At 43.4% G+C, this 24,164-nt stretch overlaps 1 protein-coding gene across 1 annotated transcript; it reads left to right on the top strand.

The window, feature by feature from the left end:
* The first annotated feature begins 16,842 nt into the window (after positions 1-16,842).
* On the top strand, positions 16,843-17,708 carry LOC141490066 (lys-63-specific deubiquitinase BRCC36). The gene has a single exon (XM_074190334.1). The coding sequence runs from the start codon at positions 16,894-16,896 to the stop codon at positions 17,677-17,679; it is 786 nt and encodes a 261-aa protein (XP_074046435.1). The 5' UTR covers positions 16,843-16,893; the 3' UTR covers positions 17,680-17,708.
* The last annotated feature ends 6,456 nt before the right edge of the window (positions 17,709-24,164 follow it).

Here is a 24,164-nt window from a genome sequence, read left to right as displayed (position 1 = left end):
GAATCACAGACCTCAATTTGAATGTATCAATCTGCTTTAAGTTGCCAGCATTAACCACTTTCCTAAGAGTCATTTACTGATACTGTATTTAGAAATTCAATTCAAACATTTATTAAGTGCCTACTATGGCTAAAGCACATTGCTAGGCACTAAGATGAGGAGGGGATAAAAAAATTTTTTTAATGGCACAGGCTCTGTCCTTGACAAATTTAATATTATGTTTTTGTTCAGTTGTTTCCAGTTGTGTCTGACTCTTTGTGATCCGATTGAGGGTTTTCTTAGCAAAGATATTAAAGTGACTTGCTATTTTTTCTCTAATTCATTTTACAGATAAGGAAACTGGGGCAAATGGGTAAATGACTTATTCAGGGTCACACAGATTTGAAGTAGGGAAAATGATTCTAACACTCTATCCATTGTGTCATCTAGCTACCCTAACTATTCTGCCAGAACTGTTTAAATTATGGTTAAAATTAAGAGGCAGATTTAGTCTGAGTTTAAGAGAGAAAAAATTACGAACAATTAGTAAAATACTAGAATTAGAAACTGAGGGCTTAGGGTAGCTAGGTGGTGCAGTGAATAGAGCACTGGCCCTGAAGTCAGGATGACCTGAATTCAAATCTGACCTCAGACACATAATAATTACCTGGCTATGTGACCTTAAGCAAATCACTTAACCCTATTGCCTTCAAAAAAAAAAAAAAAGAAAAAGAAACTGAGGACTTACTTTGGTATCCTTGCTCTGCCCCTTACTGGTATGTTGGTAAATGTTTTTTCATTACCTCTCCAGGGACAAATTTTTCAATTCAATCTGTGTTCTTAATATTTCCACAATCACTTTCTAAAGTCTAGAGAATCAACAGAACAACACAACAAGCCCTGGTTTATAATTGTTGCTGACTTCAAGGTGTAAATGCTTATGGTGAAAATTTTACCAGAGGTTTCTCCAGCACCATCTGGCTTCAACTCCCCACTCTGATTATCCATATGCCTTTGGCCAAGTTGCTTCCACTCCAGGCCTCAGACTCCCTAGTTGTAGAAAGAAAGGACTGACCCCAGAAGACATCCAATCTTTCTAAATGGATGACTCTAGCCTCTTTGGACTGTGTATGCCCAAGTCCTCAATGTGAAAGGAAATATCAGACTCAGCCATCAACCCCTCAATTGAAAATATGCTCCAAGTCCCCAGTAGGTGGAGTTAATACACCAGAGATGAATTAAAATCTGTAAAGACAAGGAATAAGACAACAAGTAAAGACAACCTTGTTTACATAGGGCCAGGTCAGCCTGGGGTACAATAAAAGACAGGCAAAAACCATCCTAGGAAAGTAAAGTCAGAGCAGACTATGAGTCCCAGAAAACTGCATTCTAGGATCAGGAGGCACCAGGATTCTAGAAAACTGTGTCAAGGGGAAGGGGGAGAATGAATCCTAAGTATTTAATGGAAAGAAAAAAGGAACCAGAGGAAAAAAAATTAAGAAATGATCCTTCAGACTGGACTAAGTCCAGAGAGAGGATAACAGACACTGGTCCCTGATGACTAGAAGCTGCCAAGGGACTTGTGTTTATTTATTTACCAGCCACATCTGTCAAACTCATTAAATAAGATAAAATGGCAGTTCTCTTGGGAGAAAAGTTACAGTTTACTGCAGATCTAGGATGGACTTTCCCTGGGAGATGAGGCTCACAACAAGCCTGGGAGGGAGTTACATTATTATCCTCATTTTATAGCTGAGGCAATCAGAGGTTAAGTGACTTGTCCAAGGTCAAACAGTTAGCAAGTATCTGAAGTTGGATTTGAATTTGGGTCATCCTGACTCCAAACTGAGACCTCTATTCATTGAGCCATGTTATATTATATAGTTGTAGTATAACCTGAAATTTTGTGCTTTCCCCAGAGGGTGATGAAGGATCCAGGGTTCATTAACTAGCCTGCTTTAGAGAGATGAGAGCTCATCCTGTTCATCTCTCTGTCTTCCATCAATGCGAGGCACATGTGTTTTGTGGAATATTGGACATTTAGGTGGTGCAGGTGATAGAGCACTAGCCTTGGGGTCAGGAAAATGGGAGTTCAAATCCAGCCTCAGGCACTTGCCACTTAGGAGCTGTGTGACCTTGGGCAAGTCACTTAACCCTGATTGCCTCACATCCAGGGTCATTTCCAGTCATCCTACCTTATATCTGACCCCTGGACTCAGATGGTTCTGGAGGAGAAAGTGAGATTGGTGACTTAGCACAGCACCCCCTCATTCAAATCCCAGTTCACATGATTATCATGGCATCACCTGATGTCTTGGTCTTCTTTGAGAATGACAAACATCATCAATCAATACTCAATAATTCAATTCAAGTATTTAAGAATTTCTATATGCAGAGTTGTGTGGTGTAGGGGCTAGGGAGGCCGTCTGAAAGTCAGGAAGACATGGGTTCAGGTCTAGGAATAAAGTTTTTTAACTTCTCAGAGTGACCCAGGTAACTTTCTCACCTATGCTGCCTGTAGTCATCAGCAGGAGCTAACCTCATTTCACTGACCTCATGATGGGAACAGTTTTATGAAGTCTCTAGAAATGAAGCATCCAGAGCCCTAGTATCACTCCCTCAGCCTTTGGTCATTTTACAAAACAACCTAACCGCTCCCTGCACTCCTCAGGGTTAAAAATATATTTAAAACCTGACCTACATGGTATAAGATGTCTTGGTAGATATTGTTTGTCCATCATTCTCAAAGACCATGACATTAGGGAGGTGATGCCATGACATGTATGTGAACAGGATTTGAGTTGAGGAGTGCTTATGCTAAGTTACCAGCCTCACTTTCTCCTCCGGAGCCATCTGGGTCCAATGGTCAGTTATGAATCAGGACTGCAGATGACCCTGGATGTAAGGCAATCAGGGTCAAATGATTTGCCCAAGGTCACACAACCAGTAAGTATCTGGGTCTGCATTTGCACTCAGGTCCTCCTGATTTTAGGGTCGATGCGCTATCTCCTGAGCCACCTAGCTGACCCCTTGGACAAGCTCAAACTTTGAGCTTCTCATTCCTGGAGATCTTTAAGTTAAGGTTTAAGGTTTATTTCTGAGAATGTTGGAGGGGAGCTTTAGTTGGCCAAGATAACCTCTACAATACATCTCCAATGGTGTGATTCTAGTTTTCCATAAGGGCTATCCAAACCTTTCTCTATCTCCTTAAGTCCAGAGCCCAATTTATTGTCAACAGATGACCTCATTTCCTATTTTGCAGAGAAAAAATAAGTCTATCAATTCATATTTCCACAACTCCATGTATTCAATCTTCTTTTGCCTTTTTGGTTTCACAGAGTAATTGTATAAAGGAAGCACTGTGGTACAAGGTTTATGATTCTTTTCTTTATTTTTGATAGATAGTTGTATTCTAAAGCGACTATATAATCCAGTGACTAGAGGACTGGGTCTAGAGTCAGACCTGAGTTCATATCCAGGCTCAGATACTTGCTAACTGTGTGACCTTGGGCAAGTCATGATGCTCACCTCAGTTTCCTCAAAAATGAAGACAATAATTGTACTACCTTCCAGGGTTGTAGTGATCATCAAATGAAATCATATCTATAAAGTACTTAGCACAGATTCTTTCCAATGTACGTTGTCTGATAAAGATGAGTAGCTCTGAAGGCCATTCTGAAGGAGCTCTTCTTCTTCCCTTTTTCTTTATATAAGGCCTTTCTAGTTAACCCCTGTACCTCACTTGGGCATGTTTGAAACCAAACTCATTACCTTATTCACAAAATCAAATCCTTCTCCCAGCTTTCTGTTAATGGCACCACTTTTCTACCAAGTCATTCAAGTTTAAGATTTCAGAGTCTATAGATTTCCTCCCTCCATATCTACTCACTAACCAAAATAGCTGAATTGAAGGCCTTACAAACATGTCTCTTCCTTCCTGTACCCAGAAGCACCACCCTAAATCAGATTTTATTGCTTCTTACCATAGCTATTGCAAAAACGACCCAAATGATCTTTTGGACTCTTGTCTCACCTTTATTAGACCATTCCAGGTACCATAACAATAATCTTTCTCATGTACAGCTTTGATTGTGTGATTGTTCTCAAAGGGCCTATCAAATGAGAAAAACTTTTTGTCAATCATAGGATTTGGAAGTGGAAATGACCTTAGAGAAACTTCTTTAGCTCTTATTCCTTCTAGAGAATTAGATGGGAGCAATATTATAGAGGGTTTTAAAATTCCAAGCTAAATTTTGTATTTGATTTTATAGACAATACAGAACCATTGAAAAATATGAATAAAAGAGTGATCTGATCAGATTTGTGCTTTAGTGATATTAATTTGGTGATTAACTAAATGTTTGATTGGAGATGAGAGAGATTGAAAACAAGGAAAATTCCTTGAAAGTCTTTTGCAGTAGCATGAATGAAGAGTCATTTTGGCCTAAACTTGGGTGGTGACTGTGTGAGCAAAGAAAAGGAGGCAACAAAGATTCATGTCATGAAAATAGAATCTGTAAGACTTGCTAAATGATTGCAGATAGAGAGTGTGGAAGAAGAGAGAGTCAAGGGGCAGCTAGGTGGCCGAAGCAGATAAAGCACCAGCCCTAAAGTCAGGAGTACCTGACCTCAGATGCTTAATAATTACCTAGCTGTGTGGCCTTGGGCAAGCCACTTAACTCCATTTGCCTTGAAAAAAACCTAAAAAAAAAGAAGAGTCAAAAATGTCTTGCTATGTAATCTCAGAAAATAGTCATCCCCTTGTCAAAAATGAGAATATTTTATGGACTAAGAAGAAGTATCACCAGGTAGGACCACTTTAAGCATATGACTCATGTGGCTAGAAATGTGGATGGAGTGGAAGATAGTATGGGAAATGAAGAGAGGAAAGGACAGGGGCAGTAGTTACCAGTTAGATAAAGTCAAATCAGACATAAGGTGACCCTCCCCATCCCACCACCCCCTTGGTGTGTTCTCTGATTCATCTATACCCTTTCAAGAGATGTCAACTAAAGGAACAGCTATAAAGGAGTAATAGAACTCTGAGAGATAAATCAGAGGTGATAAGGACATTGGTTATTCTATAACCATTTTAAAGTTCTTGTTCAAGAAGTGGAAATAGTTTAAGTGTTCTCCTCTCTCTGATTTGCTAAAATCTTCTGGCTGATGAACTTTTAAAACCAATATTGGAAATATGACGAAGAAACAGATTATCTGTCATGATATAAGTTGGGAGAAGGGATAATCTAATAAAGGGAGAATTATTCTTTTTTCTGAATGATAGGATAAGAGAAGCTGAAACACTGATCTTAAAAGTCAGAATTCAATTCAGCAATTCAAGTCAAGGGAAAATATATCTATCAATGAAAGCTCCCTGAAGGGAAAGGGACGATGTTTCATTTTTGTCTTTGCATCAATCAGACAAAACATATTTATTAAGTACCTCCTATGTTCTGAGCACTCTATTAAGTACTGGGGATACAAAGAAAGGTTAGAAAACAGTCCCTGCCCTCAAGGAGTTCACAATCTAATGGAGGGAAATGATTTGTAAAAAGAAACTAAAAGGGGATGGGGGGGTTGGGATGATGAAGTTTTGCAGTCTAATTGGAAATGAGATGGCTGCTCTGAGAACATTCCTTAAATGAAGGATCTACAAGGAACTCTCAGTTTGTTCTTCACCTTCTCCAGAGGTAAGAAGAGGTCCCAGAGACAAGGCCTAGTGAGGAGATGTGAGTTTAAGAGCTGATTCCATCTTTCAGAAAGAAGACATCACCAAACAATCAAGCAAAATTTATTCATTACCTACTCTATGGGTTAAGTATTAGGCCTACAAATATAATTATTGAAACAATTCCTACCCAAAAGAAGCCTATACACCCTGGCTAGCAACATGGGTATCAACCTTAACGCTTCTCTCTCTCTCTCTCTCTCTCTCTCTCTCTCTCTCTCTCTCTCATCTGTTCTGGGGTCAAAAGCTGACTTTTCTACATAGCATCTCTCAAATATGCCTTCCATCATTGCAACCAGTTCAAGTACAGGTCCTCATCCCCTCCTTCCTGGACTATTACAAGACCCTGCTGGTTGGTCTACCCAAACAAGTCTCTCTTCCTCATTCTAATCAATCCTCAACTCAGCTGTCAAATGGATTTTCCTGAAATGAAGATCCTTAGCTATTTTCTATCAATAGCTTCTCAGTAACGCCATCACTCCTCTACTTACTAAACTACAGGGGCTCCCAATTTACCTCCAGAATCAAATATCAGTTGCTCTGTTTAGCTTTTAAAGTTTATCATAACATGTCCCCTTGCTACCTTTCTAGTTTTCTTATACCTTACTCCTCTTTACTCTCTCTAAAAGGTTCCTTCCTGCTGTGAGTTCAGGCATAAGGTTCAGAAATAAGTGAATAGCCCAGGATCAAATAGCTTAGGAAGTGTCAGAGTCAAGATTTGAAACCAGATCTTCAGAATTCCAAGTGAAGCTATTTATCCCAACACACCCTCTCCAATTCCTCTTGGTTATTGCTTAGGGGAATGGGCTGGGGATTAGATTTCAGATTTCTCTGGTATTAGAAACTCCTACCAAGGCAAATCTAGATAGACTCTGCAATTTATTGCTTTAGAGAGTCACTTGGAGGCACTCAAAAATTAAACAACCAAAAGCTATTTTAACAGAACTTAAAAAAAAATAGAAGTTGTTTTAACAGAAGTTAAAAAAGTGCATCCAGCAGAAGGTGAGCTTTGATCTGCCTGTATTCTTTATCTCTTCTTCCTCTTCTCCCTTCCTTATAAAAGCACCCCCAAAGAGAAAGACAGGGAGAAATGAGGGGGGAGAGAGAGAGAGGAAAGGAAGGAGAAGGGAAGGGAGGAGGAGAGAAGAGGGAAGGGAAGGGGAGGGAAGCTTGGAAAAACTCTCTATAGTCTCAACAATCTCCTGTTTCTAGGAGAGACCTAAATTGCCTCTTCCTCTTACTTCATCCACCTCTTGGACCCTCCCTTTCTTCCTTCTACCACTGAACATCAGAAGCTCCCTAGCTAAGGAGGAAAAGTTGCTGCTTCTGGATCTGCTGCTGCTGCAGACAATGGAAATCTTCAACCTTGGAGACATTGGGCAGTCATAAATCTAAAGCTCCAGTTTTCTTCTCCTCCCAGCCTTCCCAGGCATCCAGGGGATGGTTTGCTAAGAAGCTCAGAAGCCCACAGCTAATTTCCATCAACATCTTCTTCATAGCTCCATCAACACACTGCAAACTCAGCAGCCAGGGAACTAGCTCCCAGTCCTGCCAATGGAAGCCCCAGCAGTGCTAGAGGTAATCGCCAAGGAACCACTCAGAGAGAAAGTACATTTGGCCTGGACTACTCTGAAGAAAGGTCCTGGGGAGACAGACCCCAAACTTCAGCAGAACCCAAACTGCTAGTGTTGAACTAGAGGAATAAAAGCAGGGGTGGTCCACTTAGTTCAAGGTCCTCTCCTTAGTGCTGGAGAGATGTACCAAGAAAAGAAACTTCCAGTCAGGGATACCTAAGATAGTGTATATTAGAGGGGCTGAAGGAAGAAAGGAGAAAAGGGAAATGATAAAATAACAACCACAAAACATTTATAATGTAAAAAGTGTTTATAACCATACATTATAAGTAAAGCGATATAACTATCCCATAGAAAGACAGAAAAGTCAGAGTTCACATTGTTGTTAGTAGCTAGGTAGTACAATGGTTAGTGTATTGGAGCTTAACTGGGCTCAGGTGACAGGAGCAGAGAGTGAAGCGGATGACTTTTTGTCTCTGCCTCATTTAAATCCAGTTCACTCCAAATTCAAGATATCATTCCTGTGATGTCTTTGGTCCTCTTCTGGAATGAAGGACTAACAATAAGGAGAGCTAAATCCAGTCCCCAGACTGGGGGAGTTCCTTAATTTCATTAGGAGATGCTAATAAAGACACCCTCTTCTCAGGGTTGTAGTGTGAACTAAATGAGATAGCATTTGTGGATTGTTTTGAAAAACTTAAAAGTTTACATAGATGCTAGCTGTTATTATTTCCTACTATTTTCCCCTTTCAGATTCAGGGATCCCTTGAAATTTATCCATGAACCTCTAAGACTTTTTTTTTTTTAGTTTTTGCAAGGCAATGGGGTTAAGTGGCTTGCCCAAGGCCACACAGCCAGGCAATTATTAAGTGTCTGAGACCAGATTTGAACTCAGGTACTGCTGACTCCAGGGCCAGTGCTCTAGCCACTGTACCACTTAGCCGCCCCAGCTATTTACTACTATTTTGGAGTCTGTAGGCAATCACTGGCACTGAATCTGTAAGATGGAGACAATATTACCTGTATTTCACCCAATCGTGGTATGGAAGGTACTACAGAAATGTTACCTATTGTTATCAGTTATATGACCCTGGGCAAATCACTTAACTTCCTGGATTTAAGAAGTCAGAATTCAGAGTAGCTAGGTGGCGCAGTGGATAGCCCATGGAGGACCTGAATTCAAATTCGGCCTCAGATACTTAATAATTCCCTGGCTGTGTGACCTTGGGCAAGTCACTTAACCCCATTGCCTTAAACAATTTATTTTAAAAAAAGAAGTCAGAATTCTAACCCAAATTCTAATCCAACCACCTGACTTTAGGCCCAGTGCTCATTCTATCAAATCGTCTCAAATAATGCGGTCCAGTTTGAGTAATAATAATAATAGCTCACATTTATACAGGGCTTTAAGGATACTTCACAAACATTGTCATTTTATCCTCAAAAACAACCTTGGGAGGTAGGTACTATTATCATCATCCTCATTTTATAGGTGAAGAAATTAAGGACAGATATAAAATGACTTGCTTAAGGTCACACGATTAGTAAGAGTCTTAAATTGGAGGTGAACTCAGGTCTTCTTGACTTGGGATCCAGCACTCTATCCACAGTGTCATCTAATTGACTCTATATAAGGTCTGAGGGCATTCAAGGTAAAGGTCTGATCACATCCCAACTTGATCTTACCTACCTATTCCCTCAACCCAGATCCTTCTGACTTGCCTATTTTTGTTCTTCCCATGATTATTCTCCCAGATACCTAGACTCAGAGGTCCCTGAGTTTATTTGATGCCTCCTTATTCACCTACTAATATAAGTGCTTTCAAGAAACACCTATTAGATCTACCTCTTGCTAGCATCTAGCAGTGAGCCTTTCAGTCCACTGATACCATCTTGGTTCAGCCCCTCATTGCCCCTCATCTTGCTTATTAAATAATATATATATATTGAATAAATGCAAATTTGCAACTCCAGTCTTTCCACCCTCCAATCCATCAATTTCAACTACCATTGGATAACTTCCTAAAACACAACTTTAATTATATTGATGTGATGCACAAAATTTTTATCCACTAGCAATTAAATTGAGTCCATACTCTTTAAGCTGGCATTCTAGTACAATATGACTAGATACCTTTCAACTTTATCTCCTACTTCCATGAGTAAATCTGGTAATCTGGCAAATGTTTAACAACCAGCTTTCCAAAAACAGCTTGACTCAATTTTTAACAGAAATCTACGTTGTTGTTTTAGCCATTACTTTCTTAAGTCTAGAAATCAACAAAATGATATTGCCTTTATTATTTTCTGTGACATAAAAGCTCACATCGAAAATTTAACACGCAGCTCTCAAAAACCATGAAGCTGGGTCCATTGTATCTCTGCTTCCCCTCACACTGACATGTTCTAGTCAAACTGTACTACTCTCTCTCTCTCTCTCTCTCTCTCTCTCTCTCTCTCTCTTTTAGTTTTTGCAAGGCAATGGGGTTAAGTGGCTTGCTCAAGGCCATACAGCTAGGTCATTATTAAGTGTCTGAGGTTCGGATTTGAACTCAGGTACTCCTGACTCCAGGGCCAGTGCTCTATCCACTATGTCACCTAGCCACCTAGCCACCCCTGTACTATTCTCTCTTTGCCTAATATTCTCTGTCTTTTTTTCCCTTTCTGTGGAAAGTGGGTTGGATTTGGAGCCAGAGGCCTGGGTTTAAATCCTGAATCCCCTATTGACTGAGTGATCTTGAGGAAGACATGCTACAAGAAGCCATAAGGGACATCATTTCATGGAACAATTGGTCATTTCATAGTGAATATTTGCAAAAATGATCACTATGAGAAAATGACAGCTTACACACACACACACACACATATATATCATCATACACACAAATACATATATATTATGTATACATATATATAAATATATATATATATATACAATTCTACAAAGACTTTGCTTGATAAGATTCTCCAAATCAATCAATATCTACTTAGGTGCTCCATGACTTTAATATAGAGGATAATGAAAAAATATTGTAAAATATGGACCAAGTCCAAGGAATAAGAAGGCAAAGACTTAACCCTTAGAGAAAAGAACTGAAAATCACTGGGAAAGAGTAAACATCAAACAAAAAAAAGATTAAATTGATTATATTTTAACAGATAGGAAATGACTCATTACCAAAGTGGGAAGTATCCCTGAATCTGTGTGTTCAGAGCACCAAATTGGTAGAGCAAAGGTCAAAATTCACACAAAGCTAGGAACATTTTTAAATGGTAAAAAGTGTGGGGGGGTATGATGTACAATAAAAAACATCTCCAATTGTACATATTTAAGCAAGTTATTATGAAAACATGGAATGTGGAGGGAAGCATACAGACTATAATAACTTCATGTGTTCTTGCTGTTATATTTGACTCTGTGACCCCATTTGGGATTTTCTTGGCAGAGATACTGGAGTAGTTTTCCATTTCCTTCTCTAGTTCATTTTACATATGAGTAAACTGAGGTAAGTAGGGCTAAGTGACTTGCCCAGGATCGAATAGGAAGGGTGTGAGATCAGATTAGAACTGGGAGGCTATTCTTCCTGATTCTAAGACCAGTGCTTTATCCACTTTACCACCTAGTTGCCCTTCATAGAAAAGTTTAACTGATGTGTGTGTGTGTGTGTGCCACTAAAACAAGGAGAAAAAAAGAACCTTAAAAAGATCTGATTCAGCAGGCACCTGAATTAATCACTAAAATAGAAGGTAAAGACTAAACATACACAGAGGAAATTCATGTTCAAAGCAATAAAATTGTAAGGGTATTGAGGGATCCATTCAAAAGGTATCAAAAAGAGGACAAGATAGTTAAGGTTTAGAAAAAAAGAAGAATATCAGACCTTAATCATCCCCCAAAAGGAAACAGAGCATCAATAAATATTTGCCTTATGTGCCACTTTCCAACTACAAAGCATTTTCCTATGAATCATCTGCACATATATTGAGCATATTTTTAACAAGGATATTAGTAAGGAATAGGCTGGCTTTCCCAAAGGATATTTTATAGTACATGTCTTTACTATTACATAATTAACTGAAAAATGTATAAGATCTGACTGCCTAGTGTCCACTGATTATAAAATAAATTTGATTCAGGAAAATAAAATGCTAGCTAAAAGTCCTCTTTCAGGAGAGAGAGAGAGAGAGAATAGAATAAATGAGAGTGGGGAGAAACAAAGTGGAGGTACAGCTAGTAATAGCAACTGTGGGGAAAATATTGAAGCAACTTCTCTGGTGGACTTACGATAAAGAAAGTAACTCACCCCAGAGACAGAGCCATTGGAATCTGAACACAGACTGAAGTACATTTTTTTTTCTCTCTCACTATCTTTAAGGTTTCTCATTTTCTTGGGGGAGGGAGGTTATGTTTGCTCTTATAACAAAATTATTGTAATAGTAATAATAATAATAAAGTTCACTTGCAAAAAAAAAAAAAAGAAAAGAAACCAGGAGGGATGGGAATTCAGGGAAACCTGGAAGGATTTGCATGAACTGATATTGAGCGAGATGAGCAAAACCAGAAAAACATTGTACATCCTAACAGCAACATAGGGGTGATGACCAACCTTGATGGGCTTGCTCATTACATCAGTGCAACAATCAGGGACAATTTGGGGTTATCTGCAATGGAGAATATCATCTGGATTCAGAGAAAAAATCATGGAGCTTGAAAAAAAAAGACCAAAGACTATTACCTTTAATATGGGGGGGGGGGGGGGGGGGGAGACACCCATTATCTTACTATGCATTTCTGCTGTCTCTTATATTTTATTTTTCTTCCTTAAAGATATGATTTCTCTCTCATCACATTCAACTTAGATCAGTGTATAGCATGGAAACATTGTGAAGACTGACAAACTGGCTTCTGTGGGGGGAGGAGAGGGAAGAAAGATTAGGGGGAAAATTGTAAAACTCAAAATAAATAAAATAATAAAAGTCCTTTTTCAACAAGATGCTCTATGGATTCAGCCAAATTATTTGATTCTTTGAAATATCCAATCTGCCCCCAGCTTTCCATGTTCAGGAATTTTCAAGCAGCCACTGTGAGCATCTGTCTGAGCTATCCATCCACTCCACCCCATGGAGAAGGGGAATGACTGAGAGTGTCAGAGAAACAGAGACAGAGAGAGATGGGAGAGAGAGACAAGAGAGAATCTCAAAATAGCCCACTCAGTTGTGAGCACTGAGGTTCCCTATATAAATAATTAGATCAAACTCTGAGTTGTAATGAAACTCTGCCACAAGTCTCCACAGAGTTCTTCATGCAAAGAGTACCACGACTTCAGCAAAGAGGAACATCTGGCATGTATATTCAACCAGGACTCTGGCCTGGATCTCTTCCATGATGGTGGCAAACCTCTTCACTGAAACATATGTTTCTCTTCCTGTTTTTATGCCTTATCTAATATGTACATATGATGAAGAATGCAAAATGAGACACTTTCACAGACACTACTAATGTGTTTGTTTTGCTTGGCTACACATGTTTATTAGAGGGGGCCTTTTATTTGAGGGGAGAAGTTTAGTTAAAGGATATGTACAGTTTAATGACTTTAGGGCTGTTATTTCAAATTGTTTCCAGAATAGATGTCAATTGAAAATTCCACTAGCAGTTCCTTCATCAGCTTTTTTTTGCCCACAAGTCTTGTGCTGCTATATAAAAGAACCCTGGATTTGTAGGCAGAGAATCTAGGTTTGAATCCTATGTACTTGGAACATGGTAAGCACTATATAAATATTATCATTTTTAGCAATCTGACAGGTGAGAGATAAAACCAGATTTCTATTTCTAGTGTCAGTCAGGTGGTACAGTGGATAGACCCTGGAGTCAGGAGGACCTCAGTTCAAATGTGACCTCAGACACTTAATAATTACCCAGCGGTGTGACCTTGGACAAATCACTTAACCCCATTGTCTTGCAAAAAAAACAACAAAAAAATTCTATTTCTCTGGTTTTAGTGACCTGAAGCATTTTTCATGATTGTGAGATTACATGTCTTCACTTGGAGAACTATTTCTATCTGGAGGGAATGGGAGTGAAGGGGGAGTAGAGGCAAAGGGGAAAGACCTGGACAATGATTTAACCTCCGCTTTAGGGAATTCTCTAAGTTGGAGAAAAGAGATGAATTTGCATGGATACAAACAATTCTTCACTGGAATACACAGCACCAATGAAATGGCATTCTACATGATATATTATTTTTTACAATTTAACATGTTATACGAATTACTCTTACATTCTAAAAACTGTATCATATCCATAATGTAATATATTTATATTTAAGTCTATTAAATATAATGTTTAGTTATTAGGTTATGTGATTGACATTTATATAAAGTTGCTTTACATTTAATATTGTATAACATATAGCATTTATTTTACATTTTAATGTTATAAATAATGTAATTGCTTAATGTCATATTTTAAAATTTAATAGTATACATTACACATATGATTGTAGATATTTATTTTGTATTTCAATTTATTTTTAATAAACATATTTCACATTTTAACATCATACATATTTCTTTTACATTTTAATGTATGCATAGAAATCTATTTCTTTGACATTTAACATATATCATCGAACACATTTATTTTGGATTTTAATATAGCATATGCTTTTTAAAAATTTGAATATATTACTCATTATATATTTTTATTTCACATCATTTTTAAGTATAGTCAACACAAGATCAGTTTCTTATACAAGTCTTTTCTTTGTACACTGTTTGTTGTGGACTATTTTCACAGTTCAAATGAAAGTTTAAAAAATGAGATGTAACAACAGAAAGACTCTACCAACCAATCATCTCCATCCTCTCCCCTCCCCCATCTGCCTGCTCCTCCCTTTTCCCCTAGGTTCTTCCGCCTCCTTTCTCTCTCTTTCCCTCCCCTCCCCCTCCCTTGGCTCTCCTTTCCCCTGGACTGAGCAGGCCCTGGCTCCGCCCCTCTCCCCGCCCCCTCCCTTCTCCCCTGACTGAGCAGGCCCGGGTTCCGCCCTCCCCCTCTCCCCCCCCTTCTCCCCTGCCTGAGCAGGCCCTGGCTCCGCCCCTCTCCCCGCCCCCTCCCTTCTCCCCTGACTGAGCAGGCCTTGGCTCCGCCCCTCTCCCCGCCCCCTCCCTTCTCCCCTGACTGAGCAGGCCCTGGCTCCGCCCCTCTCCCCGCCCCCTCCCTTCTCCCCTGACTGAGCCGAGGCCCTGGCTCCGCCCCTCTCCCCGCCCCCTCCCTTCTCCCCTGACTGAGCAGGCCCTGGCTCCGCCCCGCCCCGCCCCCTCCCTTCTCCCCTGGACTGAGCAGAGGCCTTGGCTCCGCCCCTCTCCTCCCCCTCCCTTCTCCCCTGGACTGAGCAGAGGCCTTGGCTCCGCCCCTCTCCCCGCCCCCTCCCTTCTCCCCTGACTGAGCCAAGGCCTTGGCTCCGCCCCTCTCCCCGCCCCCTCCCTTCTCCCCTGACTGAGCAGGCCCTGGCTCCGCCCCGCCCCGCCCCCTCCCTTCTCCCCTGAGCCAAGGCCTTGGCTCCGCCCCTCTCCCCGCCCCCTCCCTTCTCCCCTGACTGAGCCGAGGCCCTGGCTCCGCCCCTCTCCCCGCCCCTCCCTTCTCCCCTGACTGAGCCGAGGCCCTGGCTCCGCCCCTCCCCGCCCCCTCCCTTCTCCCCTGACTGAGCCGAGGCCCTGGCTCCGCCCCTCCCCGCCCCCTCCCTTCTCCCCTGACTGAGCAGGCCCTGGCTCCGCCCCTCCCCGCCCCCTCCCTTCTCCCCTGACTGAGCCGAGGCCTTGGCTCCGCCCCTCTCCTCCCCCTCCCTTCTCCCCTGACTGAGCAGGCCCTGGCTCCGCCCCTCCCCGCCCCCTCCCTTCTCCCCTGCACTGAGCAGAGGTCCTGGCTCCGCCCCTCCCCCGCCCCCTCCCTTCTCCCCTGCCTGAGCAGGCCCTGGCTCCGCCCCTCCCCCTCTCCCCCCTCCCTTCTCCCCTGCCTGAGCAGGCCCTGGCTCCGCCCCTCCCCCTCCCCGCCCCCTCCCTTCTCCCCTGACTGAGCCGAGGCCTTGGCTCCGCCCCTCTCCTCCCCCTCCCTTCTCCCCCGCACTGAGCAGAGGTCCTGGCTCCGCCCCAACCCCGCCCCCTCCCTTCTCCCCTGACTGAGCAGGCCCGGGCTCCGCCCTCCCCCTCTCCCCCCTCCCTTCTCCCCTGCCTGAGCAGGCCCTGGCTCCGCCCCTCTCCCCGCCCCCTCCCTTCTCCCCTGCCTGAGCAGGCCTTGGCTCCGCCCCTCTCCTCCCCCTCCCTTCTCCCCTGGACTGAGCAGAGGCCCTGGCTCCGCCCCTCCCCCGCCCCCTCCCTTCTCCCCTGCCTGAGCAGGCCCGGGCTCCGCCCCTCTCCTCCCCCTCCCTTCTCCCCTGCCTGAGCAGGCCCTGGCTCCGCCCCTCCCCCGCCCCCTCCCTTCTCCCCTGCCTGAGCAGGCCCGGGCTCCGCCCTCCCCCTCTCCCCCTCCCTTCTCCCCTGCCTGAGCAGGCCCTGGCTCCGCCCCTCTCCTCCCCCTCCCTTCTCCCCTGGACTGAGCCGAGGCCTTGGCTCCGCCCCTCTCCCCGCCCCCTCCCTTCTCCGCTGGACTGAGCAGGCTCTGGCTCCGCCCCTCTCCCCGCCCCTCCCTTCTCCCCTGACTGAGCAGAGGCCCTGGCTCCGCCCCTCTCCCCGCCCCCTCCCTTCTCCCCTGGACTGAGCAGAGGCCCTGGCTCCGCCCCTCCCCCTCTCCCCCCCTCCCTTCTCCCCTGCCTGAGCAGGCCCTGGCTCCGCCCCTCCCCCTCCCCGCCCCCTCCCTTCTCCCCTGACTGAGCAGAGCCCCTGGCTCCGCCCCTCTCCCCGCCCCCTCCCTTCTCCCCTGACTGAGCAGAGCCCCTGGCTCCGCCCCTCTCCCCGCCCCCTCCCTTCTCCCCTGCCTGAGCAGGCCCTGGCTCCGCCCCTCCCCGCCCCCTCCCTTCTCCCCTGCCTGAGCAGGCCCTGGCTCCGCCCCTCCCCCTCCCCGCCCCCTCCCTTCTCCCCTGCCTGAGCAGGCCCTGGCTCCGCCCCTCCCCCTCTCCCCCCTCCCTTCTCCCCTGCCTGAACAGGCCCTGGCTCCGCCCCTCCCCGCCCCCTCCCTTCTCCCCTGCCTGAGCAGGCCCTGGCTCCGCCCCTCCCCCTCTCCCCCCTCCCTTCTCCCCTGCCTGAACAGGCCCTGGCTCCGCCCCTCCCCGCCCCCTCCCTTCTCCCCTGGACTGAGCCGAGGCCCTGGCTCCGCCCCTCTCCCCGCCCCCTCCCTTCTCCCCTGACTGAGCAGAGGCCTTGGCTCCGCCCCTCTCCTCCCCCTCCCTTCTCCCCTGGACTGAGCAGAGGCCCTGGCTCCGCCCCGCCCCGCCCCCTCCCTTCTCCCCTGCCTGAGCAGGCCCGGGCTCCGCCCTCCCCCTCTCCCCCCCTCCGCCGCGCTACGCCGCCTCCCTCGGCCGGGCCTCGCCCCCGCGCGGCGCCGCCCGCGCGGCGCGTGCGCAGTGGGCGCCGGCCGAGCCGCCGCCCGAGCCGGAAGCGCGGAGCCGCGGCGGCGGCGCCATGGCCGTGGCGGCGGTGCACCTGGACTCGGACGCCTTCCTGGTGTGCCTGAACCACGCGCTGAGCACGGAGAAGGAGGAGGTGATGGGGCTGTGCATCGGCGAGGTGGACGCGGGCAGGATCGTGCACGTGCACTCGGTGATCATCCTGCGGCGCTCGGACAAGCGCAAGGACCGCGTGGAGATCTCGCCGGAGCAGCTGTCGGCCGCGTCCACGGAGGCGGAGCGCCTGGCCGAGCTGACGGGCCGGCCCGTGCGCGTGGTGGGCTGGTACCACTCGCACCCGCACATCACCGTGTGGCCCTCGCACGTGGACGTGCGCACGCAGGCCATGTACCAGATGATGGACCAGGGCTTCGTGGGCCTCATCTTCTCCTGCTTCATCGAGGACAAGAACACGCGCACGGGCCGCCTGCTCTACACGTGCTTCCAGTCGGTGCAGGCGCAGAAGAGCGCCGACTACGAGCGCATCGAGATCCCCATCCACGTGGTGCCGCACGACACCATCGGCAAGGTGTGCCTGGAGTCGGTCATCGAGCTGCCCAAGATCCTGTGCCAGGAGGAGCAGGACGCCTACCGCCGCATCCACAGCCTGCCGCACCTGGACTCGGTGACCATGATCCACAACGGCTCCGTCTTCACCAAGAACCTGTGCAGCCAGATGTCGGCCATCAGCGGGCCGCTGCTGCAGTGGCTGGAGGACCGGCTGGAGCAGAACCAGCAGCGGGCGCGGGAGCTGCAGCGCGAGAAGGAGCGGCTGCTGCGGGAGCTGGCGGCGCTGGACTGAGCGGGCGGGCGGCCGGGGCCGGGCCGGGGCCGGGGCCAGGACGGGGCCGGGGCCGGGACGGGGCCAGGACGGGGCGGGCCGGGGCGGGCCGGGCCGGGGCGGGCCGCGCTTGGCTATAAAGCATTTCGGCAGAAATCCCGGCAGCGCTGTGTGTGTGCTTTCGGTCCTCCGCCGGCGAGAGGGCAGGGGGCGGCGGGCACCGGGGGCCCAGTCCCAATCCGCCAGACCCCTGTCTTAATCACCCGGAAAACAGGGATCCATAGGGGCGGCTGGGTGGCGCAGTGGATCAGATGCAGCTTTGGGCAAGCCACTTAACCCCACTGCCTTGCAAACACTAAAAAAAAAAAATAATGCCGCATACCTGCCACAGAGTTGTAAGGATCAAAGGAGATAGGGCTGGGGGGCGCAAAGTGGCATCTAAAGGCTAGCTACTGGGGCAAGGGGGTGGAGTGGGGTGGAAGAGCCAGGAGAAGGAAGAGGAAAGACCTCACTCGGGGAAGGCTTTTATTGTAATTAATTAGATGTCAGGAGTGATTGAGCCAGCGTATGAGTATGCCTATGAGTACATACCAGTATGAGACATATAAACATAGTTATCACTAGGAGAGACTAAAGGTAGAAACAGGCTTTTATTGCCTAGATGTAATTAGATGCTGTTCATGAATATTAATTAACCGGTGTGTTCACAGACGCATCCAGAGATATGTCTATATAGGGAAAATTTAACCAGCATGTGTGTGTGTGTATGAATATATACTAGTATGTATCTGTGGGTTTGTAACGACATGAAAAACATACACATATAAACCTATGTATAGCTAAAGAGACTTCAAGCAGAGATGACTTTTATCACCCAGATGTAATTACATGCTGTAAAGTACCATCATGAATATTAATTGGCATAAAGATAAATATATTTATTATATATACATCCATATACCACTGTACATCTATATTATTTACATGCACACACACATATATATATGTACATGCATGCATTCATATATATGAATGTTTATCTTGAATAAATGGTTGATGGATGCATAATTAAGCAAAAGAGCAAGCTAGATCACCTTCAAAAGTATAAACTGGGGTGGCTAGGTGGCACAGTGGATAGAGCACCAGCCTTGGAGTCAGGAGTACCTGGGTTCAAATCCAACCTCAGACACTTAATAAATACCTAGCCATGTAGCCTTAGGCAAGCCACTTAACCCCATTGCCTTGAAAAATCCAAAAAATAATAATAATAATAAAAGAGTATAAACCCTCTTGATAACAAACTTTTTCTAGAAACAGCCCCATCTTAATATTAACATTTTCAAATCTTGAATTTTGGCTACTTGGAGAACAGTATTTTAAATTTAGAATTTTAAATGAGTATTATTCAGAGGGCAGTGAAGAGCACTGTGAGTATGAGAAAATTGAAACAAACAGTTGAAGAAAAGTAAGACTTTTATATTAAGTCCTTATTAATTGTCTAGTTACAAGTTGAAAAAAGAGGTAACTGATAGACAGCCTATGTTTTCCAATGGTATCCCTAAAGTGTTGGGAGATATAGAGGACATCCACATACAAATCCACAAACATCAGGTGGACCCTCTGCTGGACCTATGGGAGGACATGACCAAGATTCATGAAGTGGTTTGGCATAGATGAATTGTAATTAATTACATCATTTGGAGGGGGAATTTTCGTTAATAGAATGGCAGATTTGAGCATGCATATCAGTCTGGGAGAAATCACTGATATTGGATATGAAAAGAACTTGACAGCTGAAAAATGACCTAAATCCCCAAAAGATGAAATTCTCACACTGGGCTTCAAAAGCCAGAACAATTTTAGCACTGCAAAGATATGGGTAGTTAGTTCATCTGAAAAGTCAAATTGACTCAACATTGTGATGGTCCTAAAACCCTAATGACTTCTAATTGTTTTAACAGAAATAGAATATATCCAAAGACAGGGCCATGAGAGTTTGTCAACTTCATTGATCAGACCACATCTCAAGTATTATATTCAATATAGTCACTATATTTTAGAAAGATAACTCAAATGATAACTTTGAGGAATCAAAGGCTTATAGAGGATATGTTCACTGTCTTCAGACTGAAAAATTATCATGTGAACAAGGATTTTTTTATCTTTATTTTATTTATTATTATTATTATTATTTATTTTTATCTGGTTTGATTCAAAAGGATACATCCAGAAATATGATCAGGAAGAACTTCCTAATGGTCACATTTTTAAGAAATTGGATTTTATGAAGACAATAAGTTCACTGTCACTAGCTGATCAACAGAGGCTAGATAATCGCCTATACAGGGAACTGAGAAAGGGATTTGGACATTATTTGGTATTTGAATAAGATGATATCAGGTGTTTATTGAAGAGGAAGCATAGTGTATAGTGAGTGGAAAGAATCCTGAGTTTGAGTTCCAACTCTTGACTTACCTCTGGGATCTTCAGCAAATCATTTACTTTGTTGGAATTCAGTTTCTCTCTCTCTCTCTCTCTCTCTCTCTCTCTCTCTCTCTCTCCATCTCTCCATGTAAACATATTTGTATGCATCTGTGTATATATTAGATAGTGTGATAATCTCTAAGGTCTCCTAGCTGTAACATTTGTTGATTACCATTTGCTGTGATAAAGGCTGCTTAATGGTGCAAAAATACTGCTCCTGGTGCCAGAAAGATCTGAGGTCAAATTCAGCCTCAGACCCTCACTAATTGTGTAATCCTGGACAAGTCATTTAACCTGACTTTCCTCAGCTGTAAAATGGAGTCAAGCAGGTGGTGCAGTGGATAGAGCACAGGACCTGGTGTCAAAATGACTCCTCTTAAGGAGTTCAAATCTGACCTATCACTAGCTGTGAACTGTCACTTGTTTATCTCAGTTTACTCATCTGTAAAATAAGCTGGAGAAGAAAATGTCAAATCACTCTAGTATCTCTACCAAGAAAATCCCCAGTGGGGTCAGAAAGAGTTTGAAATGAATTAACCAACAAAGCAAAAACCCCAAGGATGATACCTCTCAGGGTTGTTCCGAGGATCCAGTGAGGGAATGTTTGTCAAGCTCCTGACCAGCTCCTGTCACTACAGAAGCACTTCTTCTCCCCTTGTGACAGTACAGAAATACTGTGAAGGCTCCTATACACGCCATCTGACAACAGACAATTATACGAGGCAATTACTCAGAGAAAAGTTTCCAAGGTAACCCTGGAGCTGTTCCTGAAGGATGAGTAGAATTTCAATAAATGGAGGAGGAGGGAGAGGAATATTAAATGAAAGAAGAGTATGGTCAAAGGTGTCAAGACGGCAAAATTTAGAATAGCTTTGGGGAATTGCAGGTAGGCGAGTTTGACTAGGATGGAGAGTTTAAATGTGTCAGTAGTCAGGAAATGGAGTTTGATCTGATGGGCACCATTCTATGGAGGGCCTTAAATGACAAGCTAAGGAATTTTTATTTTACTAATTAAGCACTAGAAGCCATTGAAAGTTTTTGAAGAGAAGATCAATTTTGATTCAATTCAACAAACATCTGCTAGCTGCTTACTATTTTTAGGGTACTGGCCACCTGGAGCAGCAGATCTGGGATCAGGAAGATCTGAGTTCAAATCCATTCTCAGCTGCTTACTAGTTGTGTGACCCCAGACCAGTCACTCAACCTTTTATGCCACAGTTCTTCATCTTTCAAATGAGCTGGAGAAGGAAATGACAAATCACTTTAGTATCCTTCCCAGGAAAAGGAAACCCCTAAATAGGCTCATAAAGAGTTGAACATGGGCAGCTAGGTGGCACAGTGGAAAAAGCACTGGCCCTGGAGGACCTGATTCAAATCTAACCTCAGACACCTAACCTAGCTGTGTGGCCTTGGGTGAGTCACTTAACCTTATTGCCTTCAAAAAACACACCCCGCCAAAAGAAAAGAGTTTGACATGACCCAAACAACTCATAAACATGTAAAGTTCTGTTCTAAGCAATAGGAATATAAAGAGAAAAATGAAATCCCTACCATCTTCTGGGAGGAAAAGTGTATTTGTATGTGTGTGTTTTGTGTGTGTGTTAACTGACATTTACCTACTTAAACTTGAAAACAGAAGTTTCTAACTTCTTTAAAAATTTTATAAAGTCTTTCAGTCAGTTTGAATCTATTTTAAAAAATTTTATTTATTTAAGGCAATGGGGTTAAGTGAGTGAATCTATTTGTTAAAAATATAAAAGTGCTACACCATCCATTTAGTTTGCAAGGCTATCAAAGAAAATGGAAATTTTCTGGCAAATTTTCAACAAAAACATTTGCCGTTCTGGTGGGTAGGAAAGAAAAATTAACACTGAGATTTAGGAAGCATTGCCAATGATGCATTTCCATATATATATATATATATATATATATATATATATATATATATTCAGCAATCATAGCCAAAAAAGGAAAATAAACTAAACTTCAAACTTTTGAATCATTATCACAATGTATTAAAATCAAGATTTTCAAAAATAATAAAGTTTATTCAATCACATTTTCCTTGGTATAGCTTACAATTGTATCAGTGAGAAGAGGGAGCTTATCATGATGTTAATTAAAATAATTATTTTTTTTGCTAGGCAATGGTGTTAAGTGGCTTGCCCAAGGCCACACAGCTAGGTAATTATTAAGTGTCTGAAGCTGGATTTGAACCCAGGTACTCCTGACTCCAGGGCCAGCATTTTATCCACTGCACCACCTAGCCACCCCTATGATGTTAATTAAAATAATTTTAAATGGCTTATTTCATCTTTTGTAACTACCTTCCAGTTTGTTGTAAGAATCAAATTAGATCACAGGTAAAACCTTCTAGATCTTAAACTACCATCCAAATGGCACTATGTAGCTACACTAAAGCTATCATCTTGATCTTATTCTTTTCAAACTTCTATTTATGTCTATGGTTTATAATGGACTTAATACATCAATACAAAAATACATGTAGATTATTTCTATTGGGTGGCTAAAAAAAAACTTTACTGAAAAAAATATAGCATCAGAAGAGTTTAAAGACCACTTCTCTAAAGTGACCTACAGATTTCAAGAGCTAAAAGCAGCCATATATATGATAGACAGCCTTTTAAAATTCCTACTGGACACCTGTTTTCTTTATACTTGAAATTAAAAAAAACATCAGAGATCAAGAATAATTCTAATCAGTTAGTTCTGTTAACCACTAGGTGGTGTAGTGGAGAGAGCTTTGAATGCAGGAGGACCTAAGTTCAAATCCAACCTCAGACATTTAACACTTACTGACTGTGTGACCTTGGACAAGTCACTTAACCCTGATTGCTTTGCATCCAGGACCATCTCCAGTCAGCCTGATTCATATCTGGCCACTGGACCCAGATGACTCTGGAGGAGAAAGTGAGGCTGGTGACATAACATAGTACCCCCTCACTCAAATCCAATCCATGTGCTCATCATGGCATCACCTCCCTTATGTTATGCTCTTCTTGGAGAACAAAGGACAAACATCATCATACTGGATATAAAATAAACTATATGCTTGGTTGCAAATTTCTAATTATAGAAGAAATTTGTTTAATTTTACTTGTGCAATTCAATTGCCTCTAATTGCCTACTGTTTGACAGATACTACAGTTGGCATGGAGGGTGTGAGAGTGGAGGATGCAATACATAAATAAAACATAGACTAAATCATCAAGGAATAAAATATTTATACTTATTCATTAGCTATCATGATACAAACAGATGACTTTTGTCTATACATTTCATAACAAAGGAATCCATATTGTTCTTACTAAATAAGATACAGAGACTGATGATTTAATGAAAAATAATTTTATTTAGACTTCCCAGAGAAAGGTAACTCCTTAGGAATTGCCTATTCAAATGGTACTCTAATGCAATAGTGTCAAATTCAAATGGAAATGGGGGCCACTAATCTGTACAGATGGCTCCCTGAAGGCCATATATTGACTTAGTTTCAAAATGTAATGTTATCTAGGTTTTATTTATCTTGTTAAATATTCCCCAATTACTTTTTAATTTAGTTCTGCCCTATTCCAGAATATTGTGGGAGATATTAGAAGCCACCTGTGTTTGACACCTCAGCTGAAGTGCATATCATATTCTTCCTTCCTGCCATAGCCTTTTCCAATGTATAGTTAAAAGACTGACATCTTATGCCCTGATAACGAAGGTTTAGGGTAGGGGTGGAAGACCAGGGAGAACAAGTGCAAGGAAATAATATATAAGATGATCAGGGTAAAAGTTCTACCTTGAATTGTTAAATAGCTTTTTCTGTTTTTCTGTTCTGTATTACAACCATCATCCCAACCCACACAATACACTCTAGTCTATAACCTCTGAAGGATAGAAATTAAGCTTGCTATCTGGAAACTTCCTAACAAAGTAATCCAAAAATGGAATAGACTGCTTTAGACAATAATGCATTCCCACTTTATTCAGTGAGTTGTAGAAGGGATTAATTC

The sequence above is a fragment of the Macrotis lagotis genome, chromosome 5 (assembly GCF_037893015.1).
Source record: "Macrotis lagotis isolate mMagLag1 chromosome 5, bilby.v1.9.chrom.fasta, whole genome shotgun sequence".
Lineage (NCBI taxonomy): Eukaryota > Metazoa > Chordata > Mammalia > Peramelemorphia > Peramelidae > Macrotis > Macrotis lagotis.
The sequence above is the reverse complement of the archived record's forward strand: the minus strand, read 5'-3'. Positions and strand labels throughout refer to the sequence as shown.